The following is a 23,393-nucleotide window of genomic DNA, read 5'->3' as shown; positions in this document are numbered from 1 at the left end:
TCCATTGTCATAGGGACAATGGAGGTTTAACCCCTATTAGGAGTGTAAAAGTGCCTAGGTACATGAAAAGAATCTTTCGGGTCTCCTAAAAAGAATCCATTCTCAAATTCATTTCATAGAAAAACTGATTTGATTTATGCAAAACAGAATATGCAAGTATGGGTTCGAGGCGTTTATCTTTCAATTCGGAGACACATTATTTTATAGATATCTCAAGAACTTGGCACTGCCACCAAGTCGGTCACAATCTAGTCTAGCTTTGACAAAGATAGGTACTGCGGACGGCCTTCTAACAGAAATTGTTTGAAAACACCGCTCGAGAAATATCCCACCAACCATTTCCTGATTCGGCAGATAATATTCCACAAAGGTAGCTAGCTATCCCTTTGATGCTCTTATCATTTGATATCCATTGATGGTAATATCTTTAGCTGTATCAGTGTATCATTGATTCCGGCATCGGCAATGATTTTTTTATCAATTAAAAATTCATCGATCAGCAATTTGCTGACTGGGTTTAAAAGCAATCTTGAAGGCCAAACTTGTTCAATGTGAAGCATTGCAGATCGGGTTTACAGATTTAGTTTAGACTTTAAAGGAAGCCCATGCATTCAGCCCAAGCAAAAATTCTAATTTAATGAGCTGAAATGTACCTTATGTGTTTTTATTCAACTTTTACAGGGCTCAAAAAGTATCTCCCTCAATTTCATTGCTTTTCTAAACTTATCAAATTTACCCTTTGTTGTACCTACTGATGTTTCAGGCCTTTTTATAGATATCTCAAGAACTTGGCACTGCCACCAAGTCGGTCACAATCTAGTCTAGCTTTGACAAAGATAGGTACTGCGGACGGCCTTCGAACAGAAATTGTTTGAAAACACCGCTCGAGAAATATCCCACCAACCATTTCCTGATTCGGCAGATAACATTCCACAAAGGATTAAAGGTTTGAAAGAACAATAAAATTGATGAAAAGATGTTTTAGTTTGGTTAATTACTGTGAAAGTTAATTATTTATGTATTGGACTTTGGACTATGAATTATGGATTTTGACCAACTTTTGTTCCTTGTGGGCTAAGGTCATTGGGAGATTAAAACGGAGAATTAAAATAATAGGTAAGTTTGACCTAAAACTAAAAACTGGTAAGTTTGACCACTACTCTGCCACAAGCTGACAAATCGTAACTATCTACAATCGATCGTTTTAAACGGTGCTCCAAAATGACCAATAAAAATTTACAATTAAAAACAACGATAAAACGGCGGTATTTGGAGAGATAAAAATTTCGGTTATAATTTTCCGTTTTTTGCACCCGCTCTGATAACGAACAAAAAAGTAATATATCCACTCTTTTTTTTATCACTTTTTGTTATCATTTAAAAGATAACGGCTCATCGTGATGTGCCCAATAATGCAGGCTGGTTTTCGATGCTATTTTTTGTGTAAGTCGATAATGCGAAATTTGTCTGTTCATGTGTTTGTGATTTTGTCAGGTATTGCGAATTCCAGGGTAGGTATTGTAGGAATTTATCGAAATGGGTACCTATTTATTTTGATCTATCACTTAGATTAGATTTGAATTAGATCACTTTTTTGTCAAATAGACGTCACTATTGTCAAATAGGTGAAAACTTTATTGAGTGCCCTTTAACAAATCAAAAAGACAGGTAAGTTAATACTAAACTTATTCAAATAAAATATAGTATTCGGTTTCGGAATTTGTTTTTGTTGATAGCGAAAGCCGGTCACATGGGTTTTGTTTTAGGCTGCTTGTTTATTTTATCATGGGATGCGGTGATTTTATTTAGGTATTGAGTTATAACAATATAGCTAATCAGACTACATTTGGACGCCAAACTGTCCTTTCCATCTCTTGGCTATATTGAATATTTTCATTGGATATAGGTACTGAAAGATAGTTCTATAATAACACAATAGTGGAACCCAAAAAAAGACAACCAAATTTGCAATGGCTGTGGATAAGTTGTATCTTGCTAACAGAATGCCAAATCAATTTCCAGATCAATGTTACTTTATCACTAGTTTCAACCTAAATTTGTCAAACTGAGGTTGCAAATGATAAGAACAAGAAATGAACATTCTCATTTTAAAGTTGATTCTAAATAACATGAAACCAATGAGAACAAATTATTTATCAACAGTTTTCCATTGATGGAATAATTTGGAATAAAAACATGGGACCATTACATAAACCAATTCAAATTTGTTCAGCACAAACTAATAGGGTCGGACTATTTTCTAAATCAATAAAATTAAAACGCAATCATTTCATTTGAATAAATACCTACAAGTATAAAAAACAATATTGTTATGGAAATTCTAGATAATAATTATTTTTAAAAATCATAAAATCACAAGTTAATTGTAAAAGAAAAAATACATTAAATAATAATGATAATAAAAAAAATCTAAATCATTACAAATTAATAGTTGAGGGGGAAATAATATAATCTATACATTTTTCATAATAAATATAGCTTTCACAAGGAGGGCGGGGGGTCATAATTATGTGAAACATTTCACAAAGAAATGTTTATATTGGGGGAAACACCAAATAACAGAATAAGAAAATCCACAATATACCTACATAAAAGAACATCTTGAAACCCAATTTTTCCAAAAAAATATAATAAAAAATCATAATCCCTATTAGGTCTATAAACCTATCAAAAACATAACAAAATGTATTACACTCCGCTTTAATTAAAATAAAATTATGGTTGGTATCCGGATGGGTGGTTAGATCGGCAATAATCACCCATCTGGAAAAGCGTGCTCGCTTTTTCCGGCCTCACTCCAGCTACGTGAGGTTAATGTGATGAGACGGGTAACTTGTCGAGGAATGGTGACTTAAACCCCCTTCACTTAAAACCTTAGCAGCTGTACAATGTACACTGACGTCAAACCTTTTTTAGCGCTCACGTGATGTGATAGCAGTGTGGCTATCCTGAACGAAATCACCTACTTACAATATTATGGGAAAACTTTGTACTACATCTTTCTGACTCCCCATGAACTCACGTTACGCACGTGACGTGGTGGTAGTGTGTTTCTACCTTAGTTAGCATCGTGATGGGTGACTTTGATAGCTTGTCCCAGACACTGGGTCCCAGTCACCTCCACACCACTGGTCAAAGTCACCCGTCCACTGCAAACTTTAAAAAAAAAAAAAAAAAAAAAAAAAAAAAACTGAGAAAATTTGAAGAACTTACCATAAAGAAATAATAAAAATAAATTGATGACAATAAACAATTGAAATGTGATGCAATATGAAATTAATTGTGAGGGTGAAATTCTGTACAGGCATTTTGACATTGGAAATTTCTTCATAAAAAATAATGTTAATAATAATAAAATTATTCAGGTATTTTTACTCGAGTAAAACAAAGGTAATGTACAGATAAGTTATTTGTAACTAGAAAAATTGACATTTCAATTATTCAAGAAGTAAAAATCATTAATAAAAGCATGACAAGAATTAAAAGTTCAAGTACGAACTAATTATACTAAGACAAGTGAAAGGGGGAGGGGTACACATGAAAAGGTGAGTAAAAGAGAATTCAATGCATATCCTTCTTCTACATCCAAAGCATGGTGTATTTTAACGTAAGCATCTATTTTCGAGAGTAGGAACCGACATTTATTTTACAATCTTTGTAGAGAACTCTTTTCACTAAATTGTTACAAAACTTCCATTCCATTGGTACTCAAATGCTCAGGTTATACTACCTGGTTTGCACTTAAAGTATATCTTGAATTCATGTCAGTCTGGTAAGGATTAAAGTCACACACCTATACCTACCAGCATCTATTTTCGAGAGTAGGAACCGACATTTATTTTACAATCTTTGTAGAGAACTCTTTTCACTAAATTGTTACAAAACTTCCATTTCATTGGTACTCAAATGCTCAGGTTAAACTACCTGGTTTGCACTTAAAGTATATCTTGAATTCATGTCAGTTTGGTAAGGATTAAAGTCACACACCTATACCTACTGTTACAGGTCGTACGAATATCTTTACCATTTGAAAGATTCGTTTTCGTTTCGAAACTACTGCAAGTATGAAAAAATTCATCTCGAATTTCGCAAATTCGTTAAAAATAAAAAATATGTCGAAATGGTACACGATTTGTTTATGAAACTACTCGCAATAACAAGAGTTGTGAACTAGGTTGAAATAATACCTAGTTGTCAATGGACAAAGAAAAGATAACCTCATAACATCCTAATTTAACTAACATAAAGAGACTTTTTGAGATCTAAATTTTAATAAAGAATACTTTATGTGCTAAACAGCTAGATAAAAAAACCATTAAAACTTTATACAGAACAGAGCATTGGGTACTTTTAATAAAGAATACTTTATGTGCTAAACAGCTAGATAAAAAAACCATTAAAACTTTATACAGAACAGAGCATTGGGTACTTTTCCGCGAACAAACCGCGGATACCGCGAACAAACCGCGGATACCGCGAACAAACCGCGGATACCGCGAACAAACCGCGAATACCGCGAGCAAACGCGGATACCGCGAATAGGTGACTTATCAGTCTTATCACAGAAGAATCGATGAGGACTTTCCACTTATGAAAATGAAGGGGAAATGAGTAAATTAAGTCCAAACATGAAAACTAAATCAAATAACACAGATATACAAAAAATATAATGAGAGAAACATAGATTTTTATTTCTTTGTGTTTTTGGTCTTTTTTAATATTATTTGTCATATTTTAAATTTTCTGTTACTTATTCATTGAGCTTATGAGTTCATCTCAGTTATCAATATTTTTTCAAACAAGGGGAGGTTTCTTCAGACCTAGATTTTTGTCAGAGCTCATTCTCTCTTCTGCTTTCAGACTGGAAGGTTCTCTCTTCTCCCTCTCTCCTCTCTGTGATATCTCCAAATATTTCAACATGATTTTTTTTTTTTTTTTTTTTTTTTTTTCAACAAGAGTTTCCATTGGAGTATTTAAGATGACCAAGGTGTCTTTCCTATGTAACTTTTCACGAGAAATCAATCGGTGCACATGTAAGGGTTCTAGGAATGATGGTTCACGAAATATGCGCTCTTTTTACACCAATAATTTACGAGATACAGCCTGATTTCCTCGAATTTACCATCAAAAATTTTGTCAAAAGAGAACGAATGTGCCATCAAATTAACTTCTATTACTTGATTTAAGACTCGGTCACTTTGTGAAGGTCCATTCTAACTATTGGGTTGTATGAATTCCTGAATTTCCATACAACCTAATATCCTCAATTACTTCCACATCAACACCTAGACTAAGATTCGTATAAAGCTTAAACCCAACCTTTAGGGCTGTTTCGCCCCTACACCTCAGCCTCAGAGTGGGATTTTTGTGTACGAAAACACCTTCCTTAGAGTGGTCTTTATTCCCGATTTTGAAAATTTGGACCGATTGCAATACTTTCATTACTAGTATAGCTCCGCTATACTGTAGTAATAGAAAGTAAAAATCTGCGTTTGCCTGAGATTGAACCCATAATTGCGAATATCGCGAACAAACCGCAGATACTGCGCACAAAACGTGAATACCGCGAACAAACCGCGAATGCCGTGAACAAACCGCGGATACCGCGAACAAAACGCGAATACCGCGAATATCGCGCACAAAACGCGGATACCGCGAACAATCCGCGGATACCGCGAACAATCCGCGGATACCGCGAACAAACCGCGGATACCGCGCACAAAACGCGGATACCGCGCACAAAACGCGAATACCGCGAACAAAACGCGAATACCGCGAACAATCCGCAGATACCGCGAACAATCCGCGGATCCCGCGAACAATCCGCGGATCCCGCGAACAATCCGCGGATCCCGCGAACAAACCGCGGATCCCGCGAACAAACCGCGGATACCGCGAACAAACCGCGGATACCGCGAACAAACCGCGAATAGGTGACTTATCACAGAAGAATCGACAAGGACCTTCCACTTATGAAAATGAAGGGGAAATGAGTAAATTAAGTCCAAACTTCAAACCTATGGTCAAAATGTAGGAGAATCCTCCCCTCAACCCCCTACATTTCCCCTGACCCCCTACATGGTTTTTGGTAGTAGGGGGTCAAGGGGAGGTTTCTTCAGACCTAGATTTTTGTCAGAGCTCATTCTCTCTTCTGCTTTCAGACTGGAAGGTTCTCTCTGCTCCCTCTCTCCTCTTTGTGATATCCCCAAATATTTCAACATGATTTTTTTGATTTTTTTTTCAACAAGAGTTTCCATTAGAGTATTTAAGATGACCAAGGAGTCTTTCCTATGTAACTTTTCACGAGAAATCGATCGGTGTACATGTAAGGGTTCTAGGAATGATGGTTCACGAACTATGCGCTTGTAACAAGCCAATATCAAAAAATTTCGAAAGTTATATCCACTTTTTTTACACCAATAATTTACGAGGTACAGCCTGATTTCCTCGAATTTGCCATCAAAAATGTTGTCTAAAGAGTACGAATGTGCCATCAAATTAATTTCTATTACTTGATTTAAGACTCGGTCACTTTGTGAAGGTCCATTCTATCTATTGGGTTGTATGAATTCCTGAATTTCCATACAACCTAATATCCTCTATTACTCCCACATCAACACCTAGACTAAGATTCGTATAAAGCTTAACCCAACCTTTAGGGCTGTTTCGCCCCTACACCTAACCCTTAGAGTGGGCTTTTTTTGTACGAAAACACCTTCCTAACCTCTTTTTATAGGCAGTGCAATAGTCCTAAAATAAAATGGACGCGGCACATAAGGGATCAGGAAGAGACCGCCTTAAACTCTTTTTATGTAAAATAAAAACACATCCACTCACCATTTTCTCGTCCGAAGAGCTCCCCGAGCTATGTTCACTCGTCTTGCGGTTCCTGTGGTAGGCTCCTCCGCCCGTCTGGTGCCGCCTGGGGTAGTGGTAGGCGCCGTGTCCGCCCTGCTGCTGGTAGCTGGCGGCCCGATTGAACAGTTCGTCCGAAATGAAGATCTCCTGGTTCTCCTTGTCGTTGAAGCTAGCCAGCGTGCAGTAGGAGCCTTTGGATTCGCCAAACCTGAGGAAAGGAGAGAGAAAGGCTAGGTTAGTTTGAGAAGTTCTGTATGGTATTCGCCAAATCTGGGGAAGAAGAGAGAAAGGCTAGGTTAGTTCGAGAAGTTCTGTAAGGTCCAGAAGGCTTTGGTCACTTTCTCAAGCAGTTTAGAAAGCTATCGATATGAGCTAGCCAGCGTGCAGTAGGAGCCTTTGGATTCGCCAAACCTGAGGAAAGGAGAGAGAAAGGCTAGGTTAGTTTGAGAAGTTCTGTAAGGTATTCGCCAAATCTGGGGAAGAAGAGAGAAAGGCTAGGTTAGTTTGAGAAGTTCTGTAAGATCCAGAAGCCTTTGGTTAACACCTTCTCAAGCAGTTTAGAAAGCTATCGATAAGTACTATGTAGCTCTCGGGAAAAGGGTGAGACCAGCTTAGTTATTTTAATTTCTGGAAGACCCAGGAGGAAACTTTGGTATTGAATAAAATAGGACCGGGTACCGGCTATTATAGACATGTGTCACAGAGTCCTGATTAGAAATTTGTTACGTTCCCTGTCAATGCGCCGTAATTAGATTTTTGTGATTTTCCCTTAAGACATTCGGTGTGATAGCACCCATTAGCCAAAACCTTCAATGGTATGTTTGCTAAGAATTCGGAACTTGTTAGAAGTTGTGGTTCAAAGTTTTAAGACGTTTGGATTTCAGCAATTCAAGAAATTGCCTTGCCATGCAATGCAATAAAATTATAAGATGCTTAGAGAGTACCACTTTGTATTTATTTCTCCTCCACCTGCGTAGTAATCCTATTAAAATATCCTTTCAATGTATATAACAATTAAAAAAAGTCTATAATCACTTAATTACCTCAATAAATGGACGAGTTATAGCAAATTAAAAATGAAAAAATCCTTATGGGTGTCGATAACTGGGTGTTTTACCTTACTATGTAGCTCTCGGGAAAAGGGTGAGAAAAGCTTAGTTATTTTAAGTTCTGGAAGACCCAGGAGGAAACTTTGGTATTGAATAAAACAGGCCCGGGTACCGGCTATTATAGACATGTGTCACAGAGACCTGATTAGAAATTTGTTACGTTCCCTGTCATTTAATCCCTGTCAATGCGCCGTAATTAGATTTTTGTGATTTTCCCTTAAGACATTCGGTGTGATAGGACCCATTAGCCAGAACCTTCAATGGTATGTTTGCTAAGAATTCGGAACTTGTTAAAAGTTGTGGTTCAAAGTTTTAAGAAGTTTGGATTTCAGCAATTCAAGAAATTGCCTTGCCTTGCCATGCAATAAAATTATAAGATGCTTAGAGAGTACCACTTTGTATTTATTTCTCCTCCACCTGCGTAGTAATCCTATTAAAATATCCTTTCAATTAATGTATTTACTATAGTTTTTTCTGAGAAATTTTCTTTTTCTAGGACGAAAGTACAACAGAGTGCAATTTGATTTGATGTTTTCCACGCTCTGCTGGCCTATCATAATACCCCAACGAGTAAATGATTCAATCACGAAAACAACATTACGAGGTTTTTATTTCATTACAGTCCGAGTAAACAACGTTGCAACATTGCTGTAGACAATCATTGAAAATTGAAACCTTCATTAAGGTTCTAAATTTAAACACCTCAGTGTGTGGGGTAATGCTAGACTCTGGCTATGGAATAACATTGGAAGTTACTATATTGGAAAAATCTACACTCAATAATAGACGGTAAACCCGTATACCTAGACTAGTGTGGGGTAATGCTAGACTCTGGCTATGGAATAACATTGGAAGTTACTATATTGGAAAAATCTACACTCAATAATAGACGGTAAACCTGTATACCTAGACAAGTAATTATTTTTGGTACAATTTGCTACCAGTTAGATCAAAAGAGTTTGAGACATTGAGTTACATATTACCAGGGCAGCTATTCTCAAAATAAACAACGCAACAGGTTGCTGTACAAGACTGAGGTTCAAGGGGAAAAGATGACGTCAAAATCGCCAGCCAGGTAGCGCGCGTCTAAATTTATCCAGAACAATCCAAAAGTTCTAACCAGCATTGTTGACATAATATCGTACAGGTAGATAGATATCATGAAGAATGGAAATAAACCCGTATAAGGTAGCGCGCGTCTAAATTTATCCAGAACAATCCAAAAGTTCTAACCAGCATTGTTGACATAATATCGTACAGGTAGGTAGATATCATGAAGAAGGGAAATGAAGTAGCAAACAAAAAACTCAAACCCGATAATATCTACAGTTCTAAATTTAGACATCGACCTCTTTGGCCTTAACAACACTCCTTACTCCTTATATCCTCAAAAGCGAGTCTAGTCAAATGGAAAAGCAAGTCCAATATTTATTTTATTACTCAACCACCAAGTTCCTCCTTCGCAGACTATTGCGTTTTCTTGTGCAAAACACAGGGGTTTCCAAACTGGGTAATATCTACAGTTCTAAATTTAGACATCGACCTCTTTGGCCTTAACAACACTCCTTACTCCTTATATCCTCAAAAGCGAGTCTAGTCTAATGGAAAAGCAAGTCCAATATTTATTTTATTACTCAACCATCAACCACCAAGTTCCTCCTTCGCAGACTATTGCGTTTTCTTGTGCAAAAAACAGGGGTTGCCAAACTGGATGAAACGGTCCCCCGTAGCGACCGTGGTCATCAGGAGTGTTCAAACAATGGGCAAAGTAAAGTTCATCGCAGGAACCCGAACAAAATTCTTTGAAAAATTGAACAATTTCGTGATTTTCGTATCAATATTAAAATTAAAAATTATTCATGCTTATGTTTCTTCATCCCTTCAGGTAAAGTTCATCGCAGGAACCCGAACAAAATTCTTTGAAAAATTGAACAATTTCGTGATTTTCGTATCAATATTAAAATTAAAAATTACTCATGCTTATGGTTCTTCGTCCCTTCATATTTTTCTAAAAATTCCGAGCTTTGTCAAATTCCAGGTACAAAAAACAAGCCAAGTACAGCGTCTGCCGTCTACCTAAGTCAGTCGTTATTTTCGGCGGTCACAAAACGGTCGATTTTCTTGGCTAGGTATGTAGATAGATTGTAGATAAAAGGGATATTCCCTTTTTTTTTTTTTTTTTTTTTTTTTTTTTTTTTTTTTTTTAATCTCAGGGAGAAATGCCTTTTTATTGTTTACAAGTCCATCAATTTGATCATATGAACCGCAGAAAAAAAGCCATATTGTTCTTGTTTCTTGAAGGGTAAGGTTACACTACAGCCCAAAGAAGGGCAGAGTTACTAGTGCCCAAAGAAGTATCCGTCCCTCTTTTAAGAGACGATCAAAGGATGTTGCTGCAAAGGAAAGTTTAGAGAGTGAACGGGACGTCCTTCAGTCGATGTTGATCGACCATAGTGTGAACGCAGCTTTGACGCTTTCACCATGCATTGGGGGGGGGGATCTTTTCCAAACTTGATACTTTTTTCGGATAGCCATCTGGATTCAGCAGCACGACCAAAACCACTTCACGAGGCTTTACTTTGTGACGAAATGGAAAATTTATACCTTCCCCTTAAAGAATAATTGTTAGATATTATTGGAATCAGCTAGATTACTCGAGGATTATTCTAATGGACTTGCTGGTAGATTGTAGATTACCTAAGCTACTTAAGTATGACTAACTTATCTGGGAACAACACGACATATTTGATAACACCACAGGCTATTTTGCTATAATCAGCATTATCTTGTTCCATATCATCATGAGGCTTGATAGAAATCTCCCCAGTTTACACGAATCCGATGATTCTGCTGCTGTTTCGTGCCGGACTTTATCGGGGGGGAAAGATCGGATCGTTCTATCGCTATCGATCCCGGAAACCCATCGGCTTCGTGGAAAAACGTGAACGTTGCAACACGTTACTCTATATCGCCGCGAATGGCGCATTCCGTGAAGTTGCGTATAAATTTCCATACTAGATCTACATAATATGTACATATATTGCATATAAGTCTTATAAGTTTTCATTGCATATAAGTTTTCTGATCTATGTACAATTGCATATGAGTTTTCCTTCTAGATTAGGCCTGCATTATCGTTACACAAATACTTAACACTCGGAGTGCCACATCATATAATGACTACATGATGCGACATTACAATTACACACGAAATTACCAACTTGAAGAACACGTTTGAAGCCTCGTGGTATCGTGGGTAACCCGTTGCTAGGGCCGGACTTGGGACTGGTCTACTGAGGGGATCTCAAAGAGGTCTGGCATATGAGTTTTCCTTCTAGATTAGGCCTGCATTATCGTTACACAAATACTTAACACTCGGAGTGCCACATCATATAATGACTACATAATGCGACATTACACCTTTCTTGCTAAAGCACTTAAAGTGTTACAGATGTTTGCTTTTTGTGCACATGTTCAAGTTTTTCTGTGGGGAATTGCTGGAAATGCAGGCGTTATCTACAACGGATTTCCACGATTGTTGACAGTTTCTACCTGAATTACTGATTACTGAAGTGTCTACTGGTTAGAGACTATCAGAGTGCCTTTAGAGTTTAGAGCCAATAAAGGGGATTTAGCTAAAAATCTTGAACACTGTTATTCCTTGTGTTCTTTCATTTTTTGAGAAGAGAGTATCTACATACGCAGACAACAACTTAAGCTAAAAAGAGCTAAACTTTGATCTTTAAAATCAAGCTTGCAACTGTAAAAACTCCAGGATTCCTGTGAACTCCTGTACCACCGAATTTTCTCCTGCGTTCATCAAAGCAAAGTGAGGGTGTTTACAAGTAGAGCAGGTTGTATCGAAATATAAATCAGTGCATAAATCCAGTTCTTTGTCATTAATATGCGAAGAAGAAATTTGCAATTCTAAACATCATGCCATATTCGTGTTTGTGTGAGATTCTGTTTTTACGAGAATTTTTTTACACGCATTCCATTCAGAATGTGTGTACGTTTAATACTCTTCCCTTGTACAGTTTGCACTGAATGCACATACAGCGTGTAACGTTAGGAATTGTTCGTACAGAGTGACTTGAAAAATCCAGGATTTCTCCATCGACCAGCTGCAGACACAGCGTATTGTCCGAGAATTCAATATGGCGCCAACGAATTCCCTCCTTATTCTATTCTATTCTATTCTATTCAAAACTTACTTGGCTTGATCATCCAGAACACACAGGAGACCATTGGGTTTCCCCTCGACCAGCTGCAGACACAGCGTATTGTCCGAGAATTCAATATGGCGCCAACGAATACCCTCCTTGTTGTATTCTTCCTGTTCGTATTGAAACACGTGCTGGTTGAAGTAGTACTGCAGGTGTTCGTTGGCGTAGTTGATGCACAGCTGCTCGAAACTACCAACGAAAAATTAAATGAAAGAAAAATTTTAGTTTGGAAAAAAATAAGCGGAAAGTAATTTAAGTAAAAAAATAATTGGAGTAAAAAGTACCGTAAAAAGTTAGAGAGCAACTAACTGCCAAAGAAAATTTGCGAAACAAAATTTGGTTGGACTGTGACAGCGAAAAATTTAGTAAAGAAAAAGAGTTTTGTTTTTTTGTTTTTTTTTTTTTTTTTTTTTTTTTTTTTTTTTTTTTTTTTTTTTAAGAGGTTTGACAGAGGGAACTGTAACTCTAGGGTCTTATCGTCCCGAAATCGGAGAGAGAAGGAAGACAGGATAGGAGAAAGCCAGCCGTTCCGAGAACGAACATTATCCCATCAGGATAAAATCCGCCCCGGGCGGGAATCGAACCCGCGGCCTAGCGCTTATACTTATAGGGATTTAAAAAAATCTCTCCTAAAAACCTCAATGAAAAATATTAAAATGGAGCCTCTATGTTATGTATATTACCTAGAAGTCTCCGAGCCAGTTAAAATCTACCTACATATTTTTAACCAGAGATGGGTATCTCTGACAATTTACATAGCTAAGAAGTCTAATAACCAACCTATTTACGTAATGAACAAAAAATTAGATTCCTAATCAAAAAGGAAATCCCACTCAAAATACAGGAAATACATCTAATTTTTTTTTTTTTTTTTTTTTTTTTTTTTTTTTTGGAAAATTTTTTTTTTTTTTTTTTTTTTTTTTTTTTTTTTTTTTTTTTTTTTTTTTAGAATTGAACGTCATCTCTTCTGTGAATTTCCATGTTTTTTTGGATAACTATATCTGGGATTTTCCCCGTTTTTTCAGAACTCAGTCCTTGCCAAACGAGTTCTTGCTGGTATACATGGCACGGCAGATATTCAGTCTAGAGTCTAGTATTCTCTGCCCGGACTATGTATTTCCAGAGTAAGCTCCTAGCTAGAGCAACACATACATACGTAGATAGAGATGACGTTCAAGACAAGACCTTGGCTTGAGCATGCATCATGTATGTGTGTTTACTCAACACAATGTAATCTAAGCGAGTGGCGTAGCTTTGGCGGACGCGTGGTCCGAAAGGGCTCGGGACATCTGGCTCCCCTATGCCCCAATGCTCAATTCGTGAAAGGGTTGGTGATGTACCTACCATTGGGTACATACAGCTTTAATGCCATCAAAATTTAGGCAGTCTGAGTCCTTCACAAAATATCAAAGTTACTGCAGAGACCTCAAAGTCTCAAAAAAGCTCGTATACGTAGAATTAAATCCCAAAGAGACTTCAAAATACTCTAGGGCCGGATTTATCAAAAAAGCCTCCTGGAATTACCCATAAAAAGGCAAGAACTAGGATAAGTTTAATGTCTTGAAACGTTTGTCCAAAGTATTCCTTTATTTTTTAATTAATAACCATTAAGAGGAGTTCGATACACACCACTGCAGTACGCACGTACACACACAACTTTGAGAGTGATATCGCTCATTATGTAGATAAGAATTCAAACATGTGCACACATACTTTATTCGACAAATTAGAGGAATGTGTGCATAGATTGGGAAAAACGTTCCAGCTAGTCCCATGTGTACTGGATTACTGAGTAGAGATAGGGGAAATGATTGGCGCCAAAAATGTATACTGAATGGACACTTGGATACTGTTTGCTGAGGAAAGTACCCCGGACCCTGGAGTAAATATCGAAAAGGGTGTCCGTCAAACCAGTCAATCTTTCGGAACAGGACGAACAGCATCAATCGTAGCTTCCTTTCGTGAACGATTTCTCCTCTTATGGATATGGTGTGTCGCCCTTCTATGGCATTTTTTTTACATTACGTTGAAATGGGGGACTTTTCTAACGAAATTCCCGTGTGCGGCTTCCATGCAGTATGTGTATGTAGGACTCTTGCAAACCATTCTATGGCAACATTCCTGTCCGCTTAGCCGCTAAATAACTTCCCGCTCTTCTCGGAAATTCTTGGAACAACGCTGGTAATCCCTCACTAACGCAGTAACGCTTCAAATACTTCACCATGAAACACACAGACGAAATGAAACATACAGATGAAATGCGAAATCTCGAGACGGAAGGAGAAATTGTTTTTTTTTTTTTCTTTCTTTCTTTCTTTTTAAATAGCGAGAAAAAATAGTAACGCCAATGTTATCACAGATAAGTTGCTGCTTCGGATTTCACGTTGCCTCACCACATATCGAGTCATATGGTAAGACAATGTGATGTTCTCATACTCTCATTACATAGTGTCTTATAGGAGCCAAACGCAATGTTACCAGTGGTGAAAATACGAGTAGGTAGTAGGAACGTATACAGATAAATGATGCTCATGAGGCTTCTCAGTAAACCCAAGAGACGAGAACCCGAAGACATCTTCAGGAGGAAGTTTCTTTAACCACCAATAAAAAAAGTATGGGAAAAGCATTTCATTTAGTGCAGCATTTTCTTAATGAATATTCATTCTCTTTGCAAAATATACATAATAGCCTGACTTCCATGAGGAAAATCTAATCAAGGTATCAGTGAAGTTCATAAACCTTATCTTCTCTTTGATCTTTTCCACAACCAGAGCCTAAACGCATTTCATTTAGTGCAGCATTTTCTTAATGAATATTCATTCTCTTTGCAAAATATACATAATAGCCTGACTTCCATGAGGAAAATCTGATCAAGGTATCAGTGAAGTTCATAAACCTTATCTTCTCTTTGATCTTTTCCACAACCAGAGCCTAAATAGGAAAGCCATAACAGAACCACACAGAGTAAAAGGCTACAGTGATAGAGGGTCTTCACACAAGTAGTTCTTATAGTGTAGTGTAGTGATAACTACACAGTACTCTGCATTTCCTAGTTTCATTCCAAGACACAAGAACCAGTCAACTCAAACAAGTTAAGCAATCACCCGAGTGTTCAGTGGCTTTGTCACTAATAAGAACGAACCGTGCTCTGATGGTATTTGAACATTTTAGCATATTGGAACACAAATGATGAAACCCCTCCCAGGTGCCATTAGTTGGCAAAAAATATTAGCAAGATACCATGCAATACTATTGGGAGTATCCAATACCTTCTACAGTATACATGACAATATCGATGTTCCGAATAGATTTAGCCTCGGATTCCTAGTTTTATCCTTTGTGTTAGGAAAAGATTCTGAGCTCTCTGATTGGTCGACTTGTCTCTCTACCAGCTCCTACCTGGTTTATCTTACTTCCTAGTTTTATCCTTTGTGTTAGGAAAAGATTCTGAGCTCTCTGATTGGTCGACTTGTCTCTCTACCAGCTCCTACCTGGTTTATCGGAGCGCTATAGAATCGAGATCTCGGTTGTATGCTAATCGAGTGGCACTAAGAAGTACAAAGATCTTGATATCCGTGTTAATGACATGTTGAGATACATTGATAGAAGTAAAACATGTTATGTAGCTACATATGATGACGAAATGAATGTTTAAACATGTGAAAGACAAAACAAGGGTAGAATCAAGTCAGACGTACTCAAATATAGTAAAAAATATCAACCATGATTCCAGGAATTCCGTAAAGTCTCGACATATCCCTACACCTGGACAAAGTTTCAGACATGATTCAACCACAAGCACGAACAATTCCAAGAAATTCCATCCACAATATCCCAGCTGCTATTCCCCCATTCTTCCTTCCTTTGTTCTAAGAAATGAGTCTCTAGCTACTCAAAGAGGGGATAATGATCTCGGCCTCAATCTTCATCTTCAAAAATCTTCACCTCATCCGAAAGTTCTACTGTAGTATTAATCATCTGACCACCAACACAAAATCACCCTCATTAAGCCGAAACGGGTTCCAAACGTCAAATGTTACGGTCTACTTTAAACCGAACTGTATTAAAACCACTGCAAACATTACCAAGCTGAAATAATCAGAGCAAACGGAGTTTCGGTTTTGACAAATGCCAAGTTGGCCTACTCCGCCTCACCTATCAGTCAGAAACAAAAACAAAACCAGATTACAAAACACATCACCTCGACTTTAGATTGTTCCAATCTCTTGCTTAACTTTTGCACTGCCTCTTGAGTTCGCAGGCAAGAATTGCCAGAGTATACCAAAGGGACCGTCAGGCAGACTGCGATAATGTTGAATTTTTGCAAATCCTAAGTCTTGAGGTTCCATTTCCTAGTTCCTAGGTATATCTCGATATATCTCGATTTTCCGACATATATCTCGATTTTCCCTCTGTTCTCTTGATTCCTTCGTCATTATTTTCTTAAGGATTTTCATTTACTGAAATCAATACGAGTGCCAAAGTAGACATAGTTGAGAACCTATGACCATACTGACCATGGTCCCGATGCAATTTCTCAATCATACCAAAGGGACCGTCAGGCAGACTGCGATAATGTTGAATTTTTGCAAATCCTAAGTCTTGAGGTTCCATTTCCTAGTTCCTAGGTACATATATCTTGATTTTCCCTCTGTTCTCTTGATTCCTTCGTCGTTACTTTCTTAAGGATTTTCATTTACTGAAATCAATACGAGTGCCGTAGACATAGTTGAGAACCTATGACCATACTGACCATGGTCCCGATGCAATTTCTCAATTAATAAAGGACCAACGCAAAGGTCGTCCAAACCTATTTAATTCCTCATGTAATTATAGCAATGGGGAATGTTTATCAAAGTTTTTTGTCGTAACTGCAAGTGCACTGAAGAGGAGTGATATAGTATTCTGATATTTGATTTGCGTTTACTACAATTCACGACAGAAACATTTCGTGTGGACTTTGAAGTGCCAGTAAAATAACCACTTTCCAATTACTCTGTTGTTGGTTGATCATCGCCCTCATTTTCGACAAAACACGTGAAAGGAAAAAGTGCACATTTCGTGTGGACTTTGAAGTGCCAGTAAAATAACCACTTTCCAATTACTCTGTTGTTGGTTGATCATCGCCCTCATTTTCGACAAGACACGTGAAAGGAAAAAGTGCAAAAAAAAAGTCCTTTGTACGAATAAACCTCCTAAATAATAATATCTGTATGTGACCCGGTAACTTTGTGAAGGTCCCTTATTGACGTATGAATTCATAACACACATGGGACTTCCCTTTCCCAATTTCCATCTCGTAGGTTTAAGAGGTCTGTAAAGAGTTAATGGTTCCGGAACCATTAAGCGAACATTCTTCAGACCATTTCATCGGCACCAAATCTTGCAGTTGTTTGTACAGCGCTGCCATTCCTTCTTGAGGAAAAGGTAAACAGTCTCTTCTTCATCTTTGCTCATCTCTTGAACTTTATATCATTTAAGATGAAGGATACTGATCTCATCAAATCACTTCAGCTTTCAAGTTACAAACCCACGTCTGCGTTCTTTCCCCTTTGACTCTCTTGACTATTTTCTGGGGTGTTCAGACATCTCATGAGTCTACATAGTCCTTTGTACGAATAAACCTCCTAAATAATAATATCTGTATGTGACCCGGTAACTTTGTGAAGGTCCCTTATTGACGTATGAATTCATGATACTGATCTCATCAAATCACTTCAGCTTTCAAGTTACAAACCCACGTCTGCGTTCTCTCACCTTTGACTCTCTTGACTATTTTCTGAGGTGTTCAGACATCTCATGAGTCAACATAAATAATCATAGCCAACCTAGTAGCCACGTGTGAGGTCGACTTCCTTGACGTTCTAGTATGACCACTTGCAAATGTTGCAATTCCTAGTTCTCTGGTACAGCAAAACAAACTCTCATTCCTCAACAGAGTCCAAATTTCTAACAACTACAGGTGGTACACGAACCATGGGAAATTGGTGTTAGAACATGGACGTTCTTTCTAGTATCTGTGGGAGTAAAGGGACTTCTCAGGCTCATTCTGGCAGGATAAACAAGGTATGTATATTATATTTTTTTTCAAATTTCTCCGGTACCAAAAATTTCCTGTACTCCACTGACATACGTGACACGAGATCGCCGAATCAACAACAGAGTCCAAATTTCTAACAACTACAGGTGGTACACGAACCATGGGAAATTGGTGTTAGAACATGGACGTTCTTTCTAGTATCTGCGGAAGTAAAGGGACTTCTCAGGCTCATTCTGGCACCCTGGGGGTGGATAAATACCCGGGTAAATACCCAATTTTTATTTACCCACCCAGTGGGTATTTACCCACGACCCATCACTATTCATAACACACGTGGGACTTCCCTTTCCCAATTTCCATCTCGTAGGTTTAAAAAACATCTTCCTGATGATGAGTTCCAACAAGAACGAAACGCTTCCTGGATTGCTGGCAAAAGTGTTGGCAAAAACATTAAGCATCATAATCCAAGTACCATGCTCTATGCCTTGGAACTCTTGTGAGTCATAGGGTACACCGTGGGTTTATGGTTCCATTTGACCAAGTTCTTGAAAGGCAAAGGGAATGAAACTTGTTTTGAGCTTTCGAAGTGGACACGTGGGCGAGATCGTCATCTCTGAGTCACAACTTGGCAGAGATCTTTTTAATTTAGATAGCCATTTGTACTTTTTATTTCATTAATCCACCACAATGGTCTAAGCTCTAAAGAGCTGAATCCTCCCCGCACGCTAAAGTTTGTGTCGACGGAATGAAACTTGTTTTGAGCTTTCGAAGTGGACACGTGGGCGAGATCGTCATCTCTGAGTCACAACTTGGCAGAGATCTTTTTAATTCAGATAGCCATTTGTATACTTTTTATTTCTTTAATCCATCACAATGGTCTAAGCTCTAAAGAGCTGAATCCTCCCCGCACGCTAAAGTTTGTGTCGACTGAAAAGGAAACAGCTCAGGCTCATTGTTATTTGCAAAATTTTGTCTTCCATTATTTAAGAAATGACAGATTGTAAAATAGATGTTTTTTTTTATTGGCATTCCTCAGAGCAATCCACAAGGATTAAACCAAAGCCATCAGTTAGATACTTGAACAATTTTCCTTGATGTCACTTCAGGCGTACCGTAATGCAAAAGAGAGCAGTTATGTTGAGATCCTTCCCTGGACATACAATGCATCTCTTCGGACATTAACCTCGCAAAAAAATGTAACCTTCTAGTTCATATCTCAATCGGACAGGCCAAAAGTAGCATCGAACCAGCAACAAATCCTCACACAAACAACTGCTCAGATATTGATTCTGGGTGACAACCCCCCAATCCTTCCAACAAGGGAAGTAAGTACAGTAAGTGGCTTGGTTGTTCGTCTGGAAACCGAACCTGAAAACGATATCGGTTTAGTCCAGGCGACGCGACATCATTCCGACATCCATTTTAGCGTTCTGACCTTTATCGATGTTTTTATTGATCATTCATTACAATGTTTGTGAGCAAAGAACACATAAGAGAGATAGGGCCTAATTAATAGCCCGTTTGTCTTTCATAATTATTCATGTCTTAGGTCAACCTAATCATGACAAATATGGTTCTCACAATTTGCATAAAGGCAGATCGACATAGTAGTCTGTACTTGCATATTAACAGTAGCGCTGTTTCGTAGTAATGATTTTCTTTGAGACAAATCACGTTATCTTGTGAGGTTCGTCACGCAGTCTTATTGTTAGTAGGGAAACGGCACTTTCGTTACGGAAAATGAATTGGGCGCATATGACTGGGGATATGACGCACAACTAAGGCCTGATTTGCATACAATACGGTGACCGTGAAAAGTGTAGACCAGACTTATCTAGGAAAATTTAGGTTATTTTTCCCAAGGACGAAATGAAATGGCAAAGGCAAACAGGGGAGAGTTACAGCAAAAATCAGTACGAAAACATATGATTACTTTCGTATACGATGAGAACGAGCATAAGGAAAGTAAATACTTCTTAATTAGGATAAGGAAAGTGAAGCAGAAGCTAGATAGGTCTCATTAGCTAGGAAAATAAACATCTAACACACAGATAGGTTAGGTAGTAAAGGGTCCACCCATCATAAATAAACAAGGAGCCAAATTTGTGCTAGTCTTTCCAATTTTCCAATGAGATCAAACCAAGTAAAACGAGCTTTGCTAGAAGTTCGGTCTTGGTTAAGTATGAAATTAACACCACTGCAGGCTCAAGTACGACTAAGATAAGAGATAAGGGCCTCCACATCCCTTATCTTATCAGTTGGGTATGAAATAAACAAGCTGATAACACTCGATCTAAGGCTTGTGAAACAACTCGACTGCTTTCGTTCCGACTTATTCTTTGCCCTCTGGGTGTGGGTATGGATCACATCTTTTTGATATTTTTAACTTTCCGTATCCCTTTTGTATAGGAAAGAAATGTTTTAAAGTCAAGTTTACCGAGGCTATTGATTGGGATCGTGTCTAGAAAGACAGCGGAGCCTGTCATATGGGAGCCTTCTCTTTGTACGTTGGATGAAGAAAGTCAAATTACCGTTCAACTTCTACAGTTTACTATCAATTGATGAAAAAGGTCATCATCGTGCATCAGTTAGATACTTGAACAATTTTCCTTGATGTCACTTCAGGCGTACCGTAATGCAAAAGAGAGCAGTTATGTTGAGATCCTTCCCTGGACATACAATGCATCTCTTCGGACATTAACCTCGCAAAAAAATGTAACCTTCTAGTTCATATCTCAATCGGACAGGCCAAAAGTAGCATCGAACCAGCAACAAATCCTCACACAAACAACTCAATAACACAATAACTAGCGCTGGAGGTCAACCCATGTTAGTGTTATCAAGAGATAACCTCCGGTCTAGGGTAAGCCGACCCCACCATGTCACTTGACCCCCACGTAAACGGGCTATCAGCTAGAAATACAACTCTCAGCAAATAGCCAACACGAGAGAGACTAGAGAGCTGCCTGCAGACTTTGCGTCAGCAAATTCACGGAGATCATTAGGCTCTAGAGATTGGCATTCTATTTGCAGTTTTGCTGGAATCACGAGGCGCTTACATCATTCAGCGTATTTTGTCGAGAGAGCCTAAATTGATTTGCCAGCGTGTGCGAGATAGTAGAAGATGACGTCATTCAGAGTAATTGAGCTCGGTCCACAATACAGACTTTGTCGATTTTGATAGATGCCATAAAAACATAAAAATCAGTCTCACGGGGAATTTTTCCAAGACACTGCTGTAGGGACTATAAATTTTCCAATGAAATCCAGATCACATTTAAAATATTGTGCTTAGACTCGAAGAGAGAGAGAGGTCGAGAGGGAAGGAGAGAGGAGTAGGTAATAAATAAAAACCGATTGTGAGAGGAAAGTCAACACAAAAGAGACCCGTTTTGTGTGTATTTTCAGTTTTTATTACTGTTGTGAACTTTCAGATTACTATCTTTCTAGGGGTCACAACTCATAATACGGTGACTGTTCAGAATAGCAAACCAGATAAAAATAAACCAGGTAGCATAAGGTCGTATGATTTACCGTGTGTACGCCTAATTGGTTATGTATCAAATTCACACAGACAAACTGAAACTGGTCACATAATTCCTTCTGGAGCCAGGATGGTTTGGAACTCTCCTCAAGTAGCCATCTAACAACAGGGTGTAGACAAAGTTACTACCAACTGAAGGGTTTGACGCAAAAACGTCTTATAAGATATAAGACTTTGGGCTCAATCAGATCTTTCGGCATGGCCCATAAGGGTCTTTTTCTAAGCAAGTTCTACAGTACACTGAAGTACAACATAGTTAGTCATCCAAAAATTTCATGGCCTCGTCTGCAAAAATACTCGGTCAGTTTCCGACTCAAGTACATGTCAGTTTCAACCTGAAGTCCAACACTGTAAGCCAGGCAAAAGCACCAACCCATACTACGGGTTATGGATCACCACAAGCTAACGAAACCAGTCGGATGAGTTCCATCGGGTACCTTCTAGTTCTCTCCTCACGACTGGAACCGACTGGTACCTTCAGTACCTTGTGGCACTCAGGCACTCTCAATAGTAAACTTCTCCCAACAATAATACGTGATCCGGCTATACTTGGTTCCAAACAAAGAACGCAGTTTCAAGTTTCCAAAACTTGTCGTTTGCAATCTGGCGAAGAACCTGAATTTCTAACCTATTTTAGAATTATAGGAATCGAGTCGGTCATTTCAAGAACATAAGCCGTCCATTGGGCAGATTGGCTAATGCTTTTGATATAATCGATTTCAATTATGTTCTCGTAAAGTCATTACTGTCATTAATGGAATGTTAATTGATAAACCCTGACCTTGGCAATAGTGATAATAGGTGTCATCATTGATAAATCGATCGGTCGGTCACCTAGCAATCACCTTTACACCTCTAGGCTAGCAGAAATGTCACTGATCCATACCGTATGGTTGCTAATTAGGTAATTAGTTTATCGAATTTTAAATGAGTATCCAATGTCCTTCATCACTATAGGAAATTAGAAGTCATAGAACGTTAGCTTTAATGTATGGTCTCCTGCTACCTAATTTGTAGGACTGAACATGGCTATCCATTCGAATTTCACTTTAAGGGCTATTTCTTATAGCGCAAGGTCCAGTCACTTGTCACTTTTTCCAGTTTGAACGATTACGTAGAAAAACTGAAACGAGAACAATATACATTCTGCTTTTGAGCAACAGGAATGACCACTATATTCTTACCCTTACAGTTCCTTCCTAATTACATTCGTTGATTGCATTTAAAGCTATCCAGCTATCCACTGTTCTTCTTAAAGGTACTATTACCTAGTTAGGTATCATAGGAATCGACTTTCTATGTTCTCTGTGTGAGGTATCAATCGTCAAATCTGAGGTTGTCTCGAAGCTGTGGTGCACTCTCAATAGTAAACTTCTCCCAACAATAATACGTGATCCGGCTATACTTGGTTCCAAACAAAGAACGCAGTTTCAAGTTTCCAAGACTTGTCGTTTGCAATCTGGCGAAGAACCTGAATTTCTAACCTATTATAGAATTATAGGAATCGAGTCGGTCATTTCAAGAACATAAGCCGTCCATTGGGCAGATTGGCTAATGCTTTTGATATAACCGATTTCAATTATGTTCTCGTATTA

General features: G+C 38.2%; 1 protein-coding gene and 1 long non-coding RNA gene across 5 annotated transcripts in view; both read right to left on the bottom strand.

The window, feature by feature from the left end:
• Window positions 1-3,382: 3,382 nt before the first annotated feature.
• LOC113469316 lies at window positions 3,383-4,376 on the bottom strand. Its single transcript, XR_003392769.1, has 2 exons — window positions 4,015-4,376; window positions 3,383-3,820 (listed from the first exon to the last, which is right to left on the bottom strand). It is a non-coding gene; the product is annotated as an uncharacterized LOC113469316 (long non-coding RNA).
• A 2,380-nt stretch (window positions 4,377-6,756) lies between these two features.
• The window catches only part of LOC103513815 (protein BTG2-like), a 44,998-nt gene continuing 28,361 nt past the window's right edge, over window positions 6,757-23,393 (bottom strand). For all 4 annotated transcript variants that reach the window (XM_026826911.1, XM_026826913.1, XM_026826912.1 and 1 more), the window contains one exon: window positions 6,757-7,087. In XM_026826911.1, coding sequence (XP_026682712.1) covers window positions 6,772-7,087 — 316 coding nt within the window. In that variant the 3' untranslated portion in view covers window positions 6,757-6,771. The remainder of the gene's footprint in view (window positions 7,088-23,393) is intronic.

This window comes from Diaphorina citri, unplaced genomic scaffold, assembly GCF_000475195.1.
Source record: "Diaphorina citri unplaced genomic scaffold, Diaci psyllid genome assembly version 1.1 scaffold1030, whole genome shotgun sequence".
Taxonomy (NCBI): Eukaryota; Metazoa; Arthropoda; class Insecta; order Hemiptera; family Psyllidae; genus Diaphorina; species Diaphorina citri.
The sequence above is the reverse complement of the archived record's forward strand: the minus strand, read 5'-3'. Positions and strand labels throughout refer to the sequence as shown.